Raw genomic sequence first — 15,688 nt, forward strand, 5'->3', positions numbered from 1 at the left:
ATGCAAGACAAAAGAGGTGACTCCAACATCTTAATAACATCCAACAAGTCACTTCGCACACACATGATAATAACTATAACTAAATCCTAAACTAAAATAAGACCACTGAAATCAACCCGGTAACGCAAACTCAATAGAGCTAGCCTTCTTTAAACAAAATAACCAAAATGCATTTTGACAACAAAGAAAATGCAAAGTTAAATCAAATTTTAGTTTGACCATAAAAAATCAAATCAAATTTTGGTTTGACCAAGAATTGGAAAATGTGAATTGAATGAAGCCATACGATACGAAGACAAACGACGCCGTAGTAAAATGTCCGCCGCCGACTGTGGCAATGTTTCTTGCACTCCAATTCCACCGCCTTCAACGGAAAAGTAAAAGCATGCTCACGTTTCCTTGCTTTCCCATTTCTATTTATATTTCGTCATACAAAAAATAATTTCATTTATATTCCATTATTCTTTTATATTTCTTATTCCACTGAGATAGCATAGCATAGCATTATTATAATTACTACTTTCCATTCAATTATTTCATCTCATTTGATTCCTGTTCATTGTTCTAGCTCCAACTTCACCAGAAACAGAATCAATCAATTTTCTATTTTTTTAATTGTTTGCAATTTTGCATAGAGAACAAGAAATTTTTAAAAAAAATTAAAAAATAGAAAAATGAGTTCGATTCATTTGATCAGTGCTCCTCCGCTTCGGTCACTATCTCCGTCCCTATTCCCCCAAACCCATTCTCCGGTTCCATCCTCCGCCGTCCCCAAACGGCGTCGCTCCTCTCACTCCGCTCGGTTCCGCCTTGCCTCCGGCCCAAGCGCAACCGTCGATTCGGTTCCGGTAAGTCTTCATTTCTTCGGATCAAGCTTCTATCTCACGCTATCTATGAGTTTTCATTTGTTTTTTGTTTTTTTGTTTTCAGCGCGAGAATGGAACTTATACAGTTGCTGATTTCATGACTAAGAAGCAGAATTTGCATGTTGCCAAAACCACCACCACCGTTGATGAAGGTAGTATCCCTCATCATAATTTTCTTTCCTTTTGTTTTTTATGCTTTTTGACCTTTTCAATGCTCTATTTTATTATTGTGTGGTATGTGATTGATTTTGCTTTTGTTTGTTTTTTCTTGTGTCCCAGCTCTTGAAGCACTTGTCAAAAACAGAATCAGTGGTCTTCCAGTAGTTGATGATGACTGGAATCTGGTAATTGTTTATATCCCTTCACTTTTTTTTTTTAGCTTTATTATGTAATTTTAGTGCTATTTTCCTTTTTAGTGCATCGCGTAGTTTCATTTTGGGCTGGTTTCGTACTTTTATTATGCCTATGTCCTGGAATGCCAGAACTATGACTGTGTTGTTTCAATTCCCGGAAATAATAGATAGACTGAAAATATTCCAAATGAAACTTGCCGAAATGTTTATCACGGTTAGATTATGAGTGATTTTTTATGCAATGCAGTTGTTATTTGTTATGAAAAAAATTAAGGTATTCAATAACTTGTTCCTTGTGATTCGTCGAAAATTTGTTCGTAATATCTAGCATAGCTCTTGAATTCCTCTCTGACCTTTTTATTATTATTTTTGTGGGTGCAGGTTGGAGTTGTTTCAGATTATGACTTGTTAGCAATTGATTCCATATCAGGTACTGCAGACATCACAAATTCAAAATTGAAATTACTGTCGTGTTATCAATGCTCATGTAGGTTGCAGGAATGGGTAGTTTATAATTTTTTTTGAAGTTTGTACTGTTATAGTTGAAAGATTGGAGATAGCCATATGTTTTATGCCCATGTGTATGTTTGAAAGAGAGACAATAGTTTCTGTTTTAGTAAATGAGTGTAGAAGCTAAATGGCGGTGTTTAATTTTTTCTGCAAGTCTGGAATTGAGCCATTCTGAATCTTGTGGGTCAAGTTGTCTGCATACTTTTGCTATGATTTTACTAACTGCTCTTTTTGGCATTTAGGTGGTAATCAAAACGATTCAAACTTATTCCCTGACGTCAATAGTTCTTGGAAAGTAAGTGTTAAATTCTGCTTCCTTGGTTTTCTATTAGCATTTCTTGTACTACCATATGAATTCTTCTATATGACTTACTGTTAATATATCTACTGTTCAATCATAAATTACTCCTCTTTAATTGATGCCAAATGGTGCTATAAGACACTGATGTGGTTTAATATGATATGATGCCATTCTATTATGATGAATGGTGTTGTTCACAATCTTGTATTTGGACAAAGCATTTATGTACTTATTAACAATTCATCTGCTCCGACATGAAATCGTAACCTGAGTTATCTTTCCATTTGATGGCGTGACTTTGTTTGGTTGGCTAAAATCTTTATATTCTTGAGACCATGCTTCTATTTACAGGTTTTCCTTTTCATTAGCATTTCATATCAGTTTCTATCTGTTTTATATATAGCATTGATGATGTGGTTTGTCATTTTGGCTTTCCTGATTGACTAATATTTCATAGGAAAACAAATCCGCATCCCCTGTTACACATTCTGTGGCAACATAACTTTATTTCTTTTCTGTTTGCTTCCTTGAAATTTCTCGCACAGATGGACCTCTATCTGGTATAAGTCGGGTTTAAGTTTTAACAGCTTCCAGTATTTGGTTAAATTGCATAAACTGTTTCTTGGTCTACAACTAAATCATATTTCTCAAAACATGGAAAGCTTTTAAAGGAAACTAATAATACTGAAGTTCATGAAGTATTATTATTTCAACAAATGGACCTCCTAACGTTTTAGTTATAGAATCGAAGAAAAATTGCTGTCTAGAGAACAATGTGAGTGAAGTATATCTTCGTGTGTTTACACTGCCGAGACATTATTCTGTAATAAATTACTGATTGTATTCAAATCTTGTTATATATCACATTATCATAGTTTCCCTATTTAGCTGTTTTGTGAATTGCGGCGTCGGCCTGAATCGCAGAAGGGTTTGGAACCGCTGTCCTCAATCGCAGCCTGAATCGCGGCTTCGCGGGAACTGTAGCAGCACGATTGTGTTTAGGGTTTTACATTGCTGTTGTACCCTTAAAGGATGTCATTAGGGCAACATTTTAAGAGTAAAATGGGGTTTTCGAATCTGAGAAGTTGGGAATATACTCTCCTGCCTTCCCCCCTCTTCTGCCCAACCCCCCCCCCCCCACCCTTCGATCTGACTTGCAGTCAGATTCTGAATCGTCAGGTGACTTCCGGCAATCCCCATCTCCCTTCTCATGTCCTCACTTCAGGTTGCTATTTCTCTGTCCGTCTTTTGCTTTGCTCTGTTTTCTTATTCTCTGCTTTATTCCTGTCAGTTTTTCTCTATTCTCCATCTCCCTTTTTCTTTGATTTCTTACTTATTTATTTTTTTCATAAATCCCAACAGCTTCCTCTTCTTCTGTTCTGCTTTTATTTATTGATTGAGGGGTAAGCTGCTATGCGCCGATATACACTATACCTCTATAGCGCATCGGGGTCGTCCGGCGCATACGGGTTTGACAACACTTGCTGAAATAATTCAGCTCATGCTCCTATCTCCTACGCCTCTTTTGCTTACCTGCCCATTGCACTTCGTGAATATGAACATTCTATCCTTAATCCTCACACTATTTATAACTTCCTCTCATATCATCGTTTGTCTCCTACCCACTATGCCTTCTTCTCATCTATTACCATTCACAAGACAATAAAGGCAGCTTATCCCATCTAGGATGATGATAGACAATGATTGACGAGATGACGACTTTAGAATCTAACCATACCTAGATACTTGTCCACTGCCTCCAGGACAATGATTGTTGGTTGCTGGTACATCCTGCTTGACGGTTGTATCATTTAACATGAAGCTTATCCCATCTAGGGTGATGACAAAAAATGATTGACTGAGATGATGACTTTAGAATCTAACCATACCTCAGTACTTGTCCCATTCTCTCCCGGACATCTATGGTGTGAGCTCTTGCGGTTGATGCATTTACAGAACTTATGGTTCTTCAAGGTTTGTTTCTTGGAGGCTTGGAGCTAATGTTAATAACCCATCGACTCTGCAAGTTCCCTGTAATCATGTCTTTCATGAGAGAACAAATCATACAGAAGTCGATTGTCATTTCATTAGCAAAAAGATAATATGGTATCATTGAAACTTCCACTTTATGCTCCAAGGATCGGCTCGCCAATATCTACATGATGCAACCTAATTGTAAAGGCCAAGTTCACTTAGCTTAATGTTAGGGGAAGTGGAGGTGTGATGCACTTAATGAACACATGAAGGGGAGCCTAACTGATGCTGAGCTGGCAGCAGGGGAGTGGGTCCCTGTGGTAACTGAGTTGGTTGTGGAAGAGAGTGAAAGAAGGAGTATAGATGTGTGAAAGGGGGGAGAGGGGAAGGTAGGCTGGTATTAGGCTGGGAATTGGGAGAGATATAGGCACTCTCTGACTTGCCTCCACTGTTGTTTTCTGTTGATTTCATCATTCTGTACATATTCTATACGAGATGCTGTTCCATTTACTGGATCTCTTACTTGAATACCCACAGGTACCATAACAGTTCTAGAGTAATATTTCTGGTACCTATCACTTCTCTAAGTCCTTAGGAGCTCTGAGGATATCATACATATTTTAAAAACAGTTTGATATGATCTATAATTCTTTATACTCAACATTGAGGGAGTGTTGAGATATCTTTCTATTAATATAATACTGATTGTTGTGTTCAGATTTTGCTGTATAGTGTATATCACATTATCATAGATTCCATAGTTTCATTATTTGACTAGGTAATCTTTATTTAAAAATTGTATATTTCATTCATGTAAATTGATATTCAGATTTCAGTCTCGATTTACACTTTACATTGAGTATGCCATAAGCAAGCCTTAAGCAGCTATGAGCCTATGTTCCAATTATGGTGCTGTAGCATAGAAAACTTTTTGCTTATGTATGTTTTGAAAGCCAACTGATTGAAGAGCTCAAAACTTGTATAATTGTACTAGAAGAATTTTATGCCAGTAAAGCCCTTTTAAGATTAAGCATCAATGCCTTTCTATGTATATTTAGGGATGACTAATTTTCTAATTTTTGGGGGAAAGGAAGGGACGGGATAGAGGTAGTTGAGATATAATCTTACGGTCATACCTTTCTTACTTTGCAAAATGGTTACCAAATTTTGTATTGAACCTGTGATTGCACATGATTCTAAAACCTATCATTTTCTTGATTGTCATTTTACTCTCATCTTTCTTACTTTGAGCAACAGAAGGGAAATTACAATTTAATAATTAAATATTGTTACTCTATTAATTGACTATACATCTAGAAATTTGGATTTAAATGGTCTATCTTTAGATATGATTCATGACATGGCATTTAGGTGTTGTTTGGTTCATGTAGCTGACTCCATCATGACACATGCAAATTTCTAATTAATCTTTTCCATGGCAGACATTCAATGAGATACAAAAGCTTCTTAGTAAAACTAATGGCCAAGTTGTTGGAGACTTGATGACTCCAACTCCCCTTGTTGTTCAAGAATCGACTAATCTGGAGGATGCTGCAAGGTACTGATTTTGCATTAACATGCAGTGACACTGATTTCTGTGATTATTTTGTTACATTATATTAACTCACTACACCCCATCACCCCAAAACACACCTCCCTCTTTTTTTAAAAATACAAAAATACCCTCCCTTTACTTTTCACTCACTGTCTCTCCCCTCACCATCTACCAGATTTTCGAATTTCCAGTGTGTATATATATGTGTGTGTGTTTAAATTCTGGAAAATATAACTTACAGAGTGAAGCTGAAGTCAAAATACATTACCATAGAATCCGGTAATGTCTAATACCGGTAATTAAAATATCCGGTACTTAAGAAATTGGAAAAATAAACTTAGGGTTTTGAACTTTCCGATATTATTAGCGAGGCAGTCCAGAAACTTAGTTTTCCGGAATAAAGACACTACCGGATTTTTAAAACTCTGGTAGCTAATTAAGTGACCAAGTCCAATTCTGGGAACATAAGTTTGCGCAGTATAAAATGCTAAAAAATTGTATCGGAATAAGATTCTGAAACCTTTTTCGAGTTTAAAGCTACTGGGTTATTAATTCCCGGTACGTTACTAACGAAAAAAGTGATTCTGATTTTAGGTTCTGAAAAACAATTAAACAGATGATATTTTGGGAAATTAGTACTGACGTGGGGTGTGTTTTGGGGTGATTGGGTGTATTTGACAACCCCCGACTCTATTTGATTAAGATTCCTATAATTTTGTAGTCTAAGTTGCAAATGTTTTATCGCCTGACACTGACACTTCTTGTATTAGGCTGTTGCTTGAAACAAAATATCGTCGACTGCCTGTAGTTGATAGAGATGGAAAGCTGGTAAGGAGATCATTCATTCCCTCTTGAAAGTTTAACTTTTGTGCCTCTTGCAGCAGTAACATTGGCTGATTGATTATTTTCACAATTTTGCTAGGTTGGACTTATTACAAGGGGAAATATAGTTAAGGCAGCATTGCTGTCAAAACGTGCTGGTGATAGGCTCTCATAGTTTGACAGATGAAATAGAAATAGCTTTGCTTGTAGGCTGAACTGGCAGTAGTCAGTACAATCTTGGTAATTTTAGGATGTATGTATGTATGTATGTAGTCATTGTCTGGTCGATGTTTGGACGATGAAGAGTGCATGTCAGACCAGAAGAGGAGCTGAAGGCAACTTTTGTTACCTTTCTGTTCTAAGATATTTTAAGTGGTGCGTTAGCACCGTTTATAGAGAAGTGATTTATCGATCTCCTTCCTCAACATAGTTTCTGTGTGAGCTTGAGACATTATATCCAGTTAAACTATATGTAAGCTTTGTTGAATCTGACATTTATGAGATTGGAATGGATCATTTTGAGCACTGTATTATAAACTTGCTGTAAATTTCATACCATTTTAATTAATGTATTATAATTTTTTTTCTCAGGTCTTTTTCATATTGTATTATTAACCAGCTTCTTAGTTTTCTGTACTTATCTATTTATTGTCGAATTTGACAACTCTTACAGTTATGAACATGATCAAGATATTTTTCTTTACCTAGTGGAATACTGAAGGGGCGGTAATTTTTCTTAATTACCAGGTCTGCAGGTTGGGTTGCAGGGAGGAGTAAAATTTGATTATTAATGAAAAGCACAAAGGGAGGAATTGAGAATTGACTTTATATATATGAAGCACAGATTAACAGTGTTCTCTTTCTTTTTCATGATTTAGTTGATCTTTTAACCAAGCCAATACAGAATTATGCTACAGGTGTAGTCATAAAACTTTATTTATAATTTTGAAAAAAATGTAGAAGGCTATAAATATTACTTGAAAAGTTGAAAGTAAACGAAATCTACTGGAGATACTACAAATTGATAGACTTAAAAAATGTTTGTAGTACATTGATTTTCACAGTACTAAAAAGTACAGTGGTGTTTCATAGTAGTATGGTACATTGGTGTTTCATAGTTCCAAAGTACATTGGTGTTTCTTAGTAGTATGGTACAAAGTGGCTGATCCAAGATTCATTTGCTAGAGAAGTTATCTTCCTGTCCTAAAGGAAGCGTGACACCCATGATGTTTGTAACTTTGTGTTTCATAGGCATATTTGTCCACTTTCGTCCGCAACTGAAGCTAAACCAGTTCCTCCTATGCTGCCAGAGCAGCCACTACAACCATGGTCCCTGTCTTGCAGTCAATAACAATGCCGCTCTCCACCACGAAAGGAAATAGCCCATTGTTAAATTTGTTTCTACGCTAGCACTCTTTCCTGTCCACCATTTCTTATTTTTACTCTGGTTGGATCTGGTATCCTCTATCCCTTAAAGTTGTGAGGACTGAGGAGAACTCCTTTGAAGAGTTTTTTAACGAGGCACCTCATTTTCAAAAATGAGACCTGTTTTACTTTTGCAGCAAGGAAATCCTCCGTATTGAGGCCACTAATTAAAGAAGTTGGTTTGCCAAAATTTCATAAGTATGTTGCCATCCGTTGAGCCGATCAACTTAACCGCCAAATGTGTACGGAAGGGTCTCTTCACCTAAATCGCCAAAAGTACCAAAGGTCTTTTGATCTAATCGCCAAATGTGTATTAGCAAATGCCACCCAACCTAATTGCCAAATGTGTATGCTCAAAGGTCTATCAATCTAATCGGCATATGTGTATTGCTAAAGGTCTCTCGACCTAAACCGTCAATTGTGTATCACCAAAGGTCTCTCAACATAAATGTCAAAGGTCTCTTGACGTAATCTCCAAATGAAAAATTAGATTTTTTTCGCTAAATGTCTCTTTAACTAATCGACAAGGAAAAATTGTATCACTAAAGTTCTCTCAACCTAATCGACAGAGGGAAAACCGACTAAGTTATCACCAAAGGGTAAGCCCTGACTATGTTATCACTAAAGGTTTCTTAACCTAATCGCTAAATGAGAAATCGATAAAGAAATTGTGAAAGACCCTGATATCTTACATAATAATGAAATTAATTATATTATCTGCTTGTGCGCGATAAACGATATTAAGTGAAATTAAAGTTGATGTGATTGAGTGCCTTTGTGTTATCATGTAAGAGGATGCATATTCATGACTCATCCTAAATAAGTATATACTATATTTTATCATGGTATGGTTTAGAACGATGTCGAAATATTCATTCGCTTATTTGAAAAGTTCAAACACGGTGTTTTGCCTTAGAAACGTCACAAGTCACCGACGAGAATTAGAGCGAAAAAATGACTTTTTCTATGTGTTTATGGTGATGTGTTTGATTTGGCGAAAATTGATTGTAATATCTATATGTTTATTTTCGTCTATTCCTATCTATCACTTTAATTATGACCATGAGAGACCTCAATTATATAAGGAGTTCTTCCATACCTAATGAGATATATTCATTTAAGAACTCTTATAGCAAAGCAACATACTTATAGACAGATTTTCTCTTAGCAAGTTTTCGTTATCAAATGTTAGATTTAAGAGTAAATTTATCTCTTTTTTCTTTTTTCTATCACATCACCTATGATATTTCTCATTTTTTTCTAATTTCTTTCATTTCTCTTAAATGGAAATCAAGTGACAAACATATACTCTTTCTATGAAAAATGTTGCATACACACCTCACCACTTTTAGAGAGATATGAAAATAAATAAGAGAGAAATGAGTGATATAATAAGTTGTTTGATAAAATAGAGAAGAGAAATAAGAAAAAAAATTATAAAATTGATATGTAAGAAAAATTATACTTAAATGTTGCTTATTCTATGCATATAATTCTAACGGTGGCTATTATTATTATTATTATTATTATTATTATTATTATTATTATTATTATTATTTTATAATTCTACGGTGGCTAAAAACTAGAATTATATTACTAACCAATAATTATATATCTACACCTCATCTTTTATACACTTCATTACTAATTTTTATTGAGGGGTTGTCTAAATAACCCTTGATAAAAATTGGGTTAAATCACCCTTTAATGAGGTGTCCCAATAAAATTGTAACACATGTCTTTATGAATTCCAACTCATTTCATTTTCTTTTTTTTACTAATATTCATTTTAATAAATAACTTATTTACACAATAATCCAATCAGTTAAAATAATAACACATAACTCCTACTAAAAAAACACTAAGAACCTAAATCCCCAATTTCTTCCGTCTTCTTTAAACTGAGAACTCATTTTGTGCTTCGTTCACATGGCAGGAAAAAAGTTCACATAGATCTTATAGGCTTTAATTTGGTGTATTTATTTCTTAAACTATGTGTTAAGCTAAAAATTATAAGTACTACGATTCTCGACATCATGGTGCAAAGGCACATTCTCGACAGAAAGGGTTACGGCGAGACCGGCGACTCAGCACATGGTGTCCCCCAAAGCCAAGTTAGTAAGATCTATATCTCGACAAATTCAGCAGATGAAGAAATCTCGATCATCCTAACAGAAGAGGCAGTTACCGAATAACAAGCAACTACAAGCACGTGCATATACCCACGATGCCACGAATAGCAACGGTCACCCACGACTCAAAACCATCCACGTGGCAATAGAGTCACGTGCGCAAAGACCACCGGCTAAACGTGGGGTATGGCGCCAAAATTCAAAACCCACGAAGCCATTATGCATTCAAGAAAACCGCCAAGAACGTGCGAAGAAAGAACACTATAAATAGAGGAAGTAGCAGCAGAAGAAGGGGTTCCCAACTTAAACTCTGAAAAATTCACCAGAAAGCTCTAATGTCCGTATCAATGAGACTCGAGGAGCGAAACGTGATGATGGAGGAGTATGTTGCAGAACCAACACTTTAGTTTCCCTGCATTTCAGCTTGTTGATTTTCAGTTCTTTTGTGTAGTTTGTTTGTCGAAATCTGCAGTTCATGTAGTTTTCATGCTATTTTAGTTTGTTTGACTGTTCTGTAATCGACTCGTATTCAATAACATCTAGTTTCATTTGAGTTGCTCGTTGTTGTCGAAAACACATTTATTCACACACTACACTTTGGCAAAGCGTTTTCTCAAAAGGACCCTGAAATCTAAACTTCCTTTAGTTGAACTAAGAGGATATTTGTTTACCAAAAATCGACGTAAACAAATTGGCACGCCTGGTGGGACCGTTTTTGTGAAAACCAAGTTTTACAGAAGCGTTTTGTGTGGTTTGTTTGCTGCATGCTACTTGGTATTTGTTACTTGCCCTGGTTGTGATTTACGTTTTATATGCACCTGAGAAGTGGTAAGACTGTGAGTATGGCAAGTAATCGAGGAAGAACCTCCCCTCAAGGGTCTAACGTGGGTAATCAGAGCAGCCCCGGGGGAAGTAGCGATAACAATAATGAAGAAGTGTATACTGGAATGGGGCATGGCACCACTATGCCAACCCAGAATGTAGCAATTTCTGCAGTTGCAGAAATGCCTGTATCTACATCAGTACAGGCACAGATTGTTCCAACGGTTACGAGGGAAAACATGCCTTATGGTATGCCTACGTCTATGATGCAAGGCATACAAGGCACGTATTCGACGTTCCCTGAAAATGTTCCTCCATTCAGCATACCCCCTTTTGGGGCAAATGGAACAATGCTAAATTTGGGGAGTCGAGTTAGCCCTCCTATCCCTGGATCTAGTTAACAAATTTATTTATCTACAGGTATGAATACTGGTTCACTTCAAGCCATTAGGCAGCAAGTAGATGATAGTAACCATGAAATGGTTAACATGTTATCTCGACAGATAGGTGAACTACTTAATCCAGTGCTCCAAAATAATAATGTCAATAATCAGCATTTGGCACGTCAGATGGATCGTTTGGCGACAGCCCTGGGGGCACCAGTCGAAATCCAACCAGCACCAGGGATTAACCAAATCCCATTGCCTAACCCCGCCCCTGTGCGCTATCAAGTGCCACAACACCAAGATATGGGGGCAAACCCTTTATTTAGGAGGAACGAGGCAGTGCAGCCACCGTTGCAAAATGTGTACATGGTGAACAGGGAAGAACATGCTGATGGTGTGTTAGAAAGAATTCGACACCAGAATGCTGGGGGGCAACAAAATGTTGCTGCCGTAGTAGAACAATTGTTGAACCAACATGGCTTCAACGTAGGTTTCGCGAATAGACCACATTTTGTGTCGGCCTTTACAGAGGAGGTTCTCGAATCAGAACTTCCTCGAGGCTGGAAGGTCCCCAAATTCACTAAGTTCTCGGGGGATTCAGGAGAGTCCACTGTAGAACACATAGCTAGGTACCAAATCGAAGCAGGGGATTTAGCCATCAATGAAAATTTAAAAATGAAGTACTTCCCAAGTTCTCTAACTAAGAATGCATTTACCTGGTTCACCACCCTCGCTCCTAGGTCAGTCCATACATGGGCCCAATTGGAAAGGATTTTCCATGAGCAGTTCTTTAGGGGAGAGTGCAAGGTGAGTTTGAAAGATTTGGCTAGTGTCAAAAGAAAGCCAGCAGAGTCAATTGATGATTACCTCAACAGGTTTAGGATGCTTAAATCTCGATGTTTCACCCATGTCCCCGAACACGAGCTAGTTGTCTTAGCCGCTGGTGGTCTAGAGTATTCCATTAGAAAGAAAATCGACACTCAGTATATTCGAGATATGTCTTTACTCGCAGATAGAGTGAGGCACATCGAATTGCTAAAGGCCGAAAAGTCTGAGGAAAGGGCCAAGACTACTAAGTGGCCAAAGAAGGAGAAGGTGGCGTACATAGATGCGGATCCAGTATGTCAAAGTCCATGTGTTTATCGAGAAGTCCCTGCAGACGTCGACTTAAATGATGTCAATCTGGCTGAACTTCAGCCAGGGGATCCTTATGTTTGTAAAGCATTGAAGCCACGTGAAAACAAACTTGGGGAGGAAAACCCCAAGAACACGATTCCTGCTGTGAAAACTTATACTTTTGATGTGGCCAAGTGTGATGCAATTTATGATATACTTGTGTCTGATGGTTTGCTTGTGGTCCCTAAAGACCAAAAACTTCCTTCTCCTGAACAAAGGAAAGGGAAGAAATATTGCAAATATCACAACTTTTTTGGTCATTGGACCTCACAGTGTGTTCGTTTCAGGGATCTTGTGCAGGGGGCATTGGATTCGGGAAGGCTCAAGTATGACGATAAAAACAAAAGCCAAATGAAGATTGACTCCGACCCACTGCAAGTAGCTGAAGCCAACTACGTGGAACCTTTCTACATTGGCATGGTCGACATTTCTGAGAAGCTAAATCTGGGCCTGACACTCGAGGAGGCAAAGGAGGAAAACATGGCTGTCGAAGAACCAGAGGTCGCAAAAGAGGTGAGCCTAGAGGAGGTTTACCCCAAGGCAGGAGAAACTCTTGTTGAGTTTTTGTCACGAAGCAAAGATGGCGAGAAAGAAGTCATGCTTTGTCCTCGATGTAGTGCCGTTTTCGACAAGTCAGCAGCCAAAGCCTATCAAGATTCTGAGATGAAGAGGCATTACCAGAACAAAATGCCTGTGTCTAGAAGGTTGAAATATCCCCACGAGGAGTGGGTTGAAAGAGGTCAAGAACTCGATGGCCATAAAGGCCAAAAGTTAAGAAGCAAGGACAAGACTTATGTCCCTGATGCTGGGTTACCAAAAAATCAATGGTTCAAGCCAGCACCTCCAAGGCCAAAACCATACCCCAAGTGGCAGAAAATCGACTTAGGCCAAGGGTCATCTTACATCAACAATTCCCGCGTGTCGCGGAATTATTCCTATGGCTCTGGGAATTATTATGCTCCTGAACAAATGACCAGAACCCAGTTCAGACGTTTCCTGAGGAAAAGGAAAGCGGAAAGGGAAAGGGGTGGTAAGTTCCGTTCATTATGGGACATAAAGCCAGAAGACAACCCTCACAAGGAGCCTAGTGTGGCGTCGATCATCAATCAACTTGACCACGCCATCAAACAAGGAGTAACCGTGCCACCAAATCCAGCTAAAGAAAAAGAGAAGGATGTTGTCGAGGATGAGGATGAAGACATGCTCGAGGATTTCGATGACAGTGAGGGGGAAGATCTTAACATCATCTGCATAGTGTCTATCTTACCCGCTGAATTCGACAGAATCTCAGAGGTCACCGAGAACGAAGAAGATTACTACGACGAGGAAGAGCCAGATGACAACCCCTTGTGCTACTATGTGATGCAAAAAGGATCCGTCGAAGACGAAAGAGCTATCTTCCAAAGGCCAACGGAGCAGATGAAAAGCCACTTGAAGCCATTATTTGTTTGGGCCAAAGTCGACGATAAAGGAGTCAATAAAGTCCTTGTCGACGGAGGGGCCACAATCAATTTAATGCCTAAGTTTATGCTCAAGAGGCTGGGCAAGACTGAAGCAGATCTAATCCCTCACGACATGGTACTTTCCGATTATGAAGGGAAAACAGGTTCTTCCTTAGGAGCAATCATGTTGAACATAACCATTGACACGGTAGCCCGTTCCACACTGTTCATTGTGGTCCCCTCAAAAGCCAACTACAACCTGCTATTGGGGAGAGAATGGATCCACGGCGTGGGGGCAGTGCCTTCAACCCTGCACCAACGTATCTCCATTTGGAAATCAGATGGGGTCGTCGAGAACGTGCAAGCAGATCAAAGCTACTATTTAGCGGAGACAGGTTACGTCAGCAAAAAGAATTTCGAGAAAAGTTTAGCCACAATTGCTCCTCTAGACACAGTGGCCTCTCAATATTTCAACCCGTACTCGGAGTATTCGGTGACGTTGGATCCCATCAGGGGTTTAAACCTTAATGAAGCATACAAACCTGATGCCATGAGTGGATGGCACAACAATGAAGAAAAGGATGCCACTACTGAGTGGCAAAATGATGTTAAAGATGATTAATTCGAGCCTAGCTCGAATCTCGGCTTACGCAGCCGAAAACAGAATAAGGACGGCTCTAGAGGCCACAAGAATAGCCAAAGAAATGGCTACTGACGAAGCCAATGCCTCAATTCTGCCTGTCGAAATGACATCTCAGGAGGAGGCAACAACAAATAAGGATAACATGTGCGTAGAAGAAAACGAGCAGAGTGTCGAGGAATGTGAATTCGAGGACCATCACAATTCGAGGCTAGATTGCATCTATGATGACGGTCCATTAGGTTTCGAGAAGCCAATGGTCGATGTTTCCAAGAAAATGGAAGCACAAGACCCTTTGGAAGAAGTGGACTTGGGAGATGGCTTAGAAAAGAGGCCAACATACATCAGTGCTCTTATCGACCCAGAGTTAAAGGACAGGATGGTGAAATTACTCAAGGAATTCAAAGACTGTTTCGCTTGGGATTACGATGAAATGCCTGGCCTCAGTCGAGAGTTGGTGGAATTAAAGTTACCCATCAAAGAAGACAAGAAACCAGTCAAGCAATTGCCCAGGAGGTTCCATCCAGATGTGTTGGTGAAAATCAAGGAAGAAATCGAAAGACTCCTCAGGTGTAAATTTATCAGAACAGCTCGATATGTGGACTGGTTAGCCAACGTGGTTCCAGTGATCAAGAAGAATGGAAAGATGAGAGTTTGCATCGATTTCCGAGATCTTAACGCTGTCACTCCAAAAGACGAGTATCACATGCCTATTGCTGAGATGATGGTGGATTCAGCTGCTGGTCACGAATACTTAAGCTTGTTGGATGGTTACTCAGGCTACAACCAAATCTTCATAGCAGAAGAGGACGTGTCGAAAACAGCTTTTCGATGTCCTGGTGCCTTGGGGACATACGAGTGGGTGGTCATGCCATTTGGGTTGAAAAACGCTGGCGCGACCTACCAAAGGGTAATGAACACCATTTTTCATGATTTTATCGAAACTTTCATGCAGGTTTACATCGATGACATTGTGGTGAAATCCCCATCAAGGGATGACCATTTGTTGCATCTAAGGAAATCCTTTGAGAGGATGAGAAAATATGGCTTGAAGATGAATCCCCTTAAATGTGCCTTTGGTGTTATTGCAGGTGATTTTTTGGGTTTTGTGGTGCATAAAAAGGGCATCGAGATCAACAAGAACAAAGCTAAAGCCATTCTCGACACAAGTCCACCAACCAGCAAGAAACAACTGCAATTATTGTTGGGAAAGATTAACTTCCTAAGGAGATTCATTGTCAACCTCAGCGAGAAGACCAAGTCGTTTTCCCCACTTCTTCGACT

The 15,688-nt window shown here is 38.7% G+C and overlaps 1 protein-coding gene across 1 annotated transcript; it reads left to right on the top strand.

Moving 5' to 3' along the window:
* Positions 1–463: 463 nt before the first annotated feature.
* Positions 464–6,972, top strand: LOC130713524 (CBS domain-containing protein CBSX2, chloroplastic-like). The gene is made up of 8 exons (XM_057563290.1): positions 464–848; positions 931–1,018; positions 1,146–1,210; positions 1,601–1,649; positions 1,972–2,024; positions 5,447–5,562; positions 6,330–6,387; positions 6,482–6,972. Exons 1-8 carry the CDS (start codon positions 675–677, stop codon positions 6,554–6,556), a joined length of 678 nt encoding a protein of 225 aa, XP_057419273.1. The 5' UTR covers positions 464–674; the 3' UTR covers positions 6,557–6,972.
* The last annotated feature ends 8,716 nt before the right edge of the window (positions 6,973–15,688 follow it).

Source organism: Lotus japonicus, chromosome 4 (assembly GCF_012489685.1).
Source record: "Lotus japonicus ecotype B-129 chromosome 4, LjGifu_v1.2".
Classification (NCBI taxonomy): Eukaryota; Viridiplantae; Streptophyta; class Magnoliopsida; order Fabales; family Fabaceae; genus Lotus; species Lotus japonicus.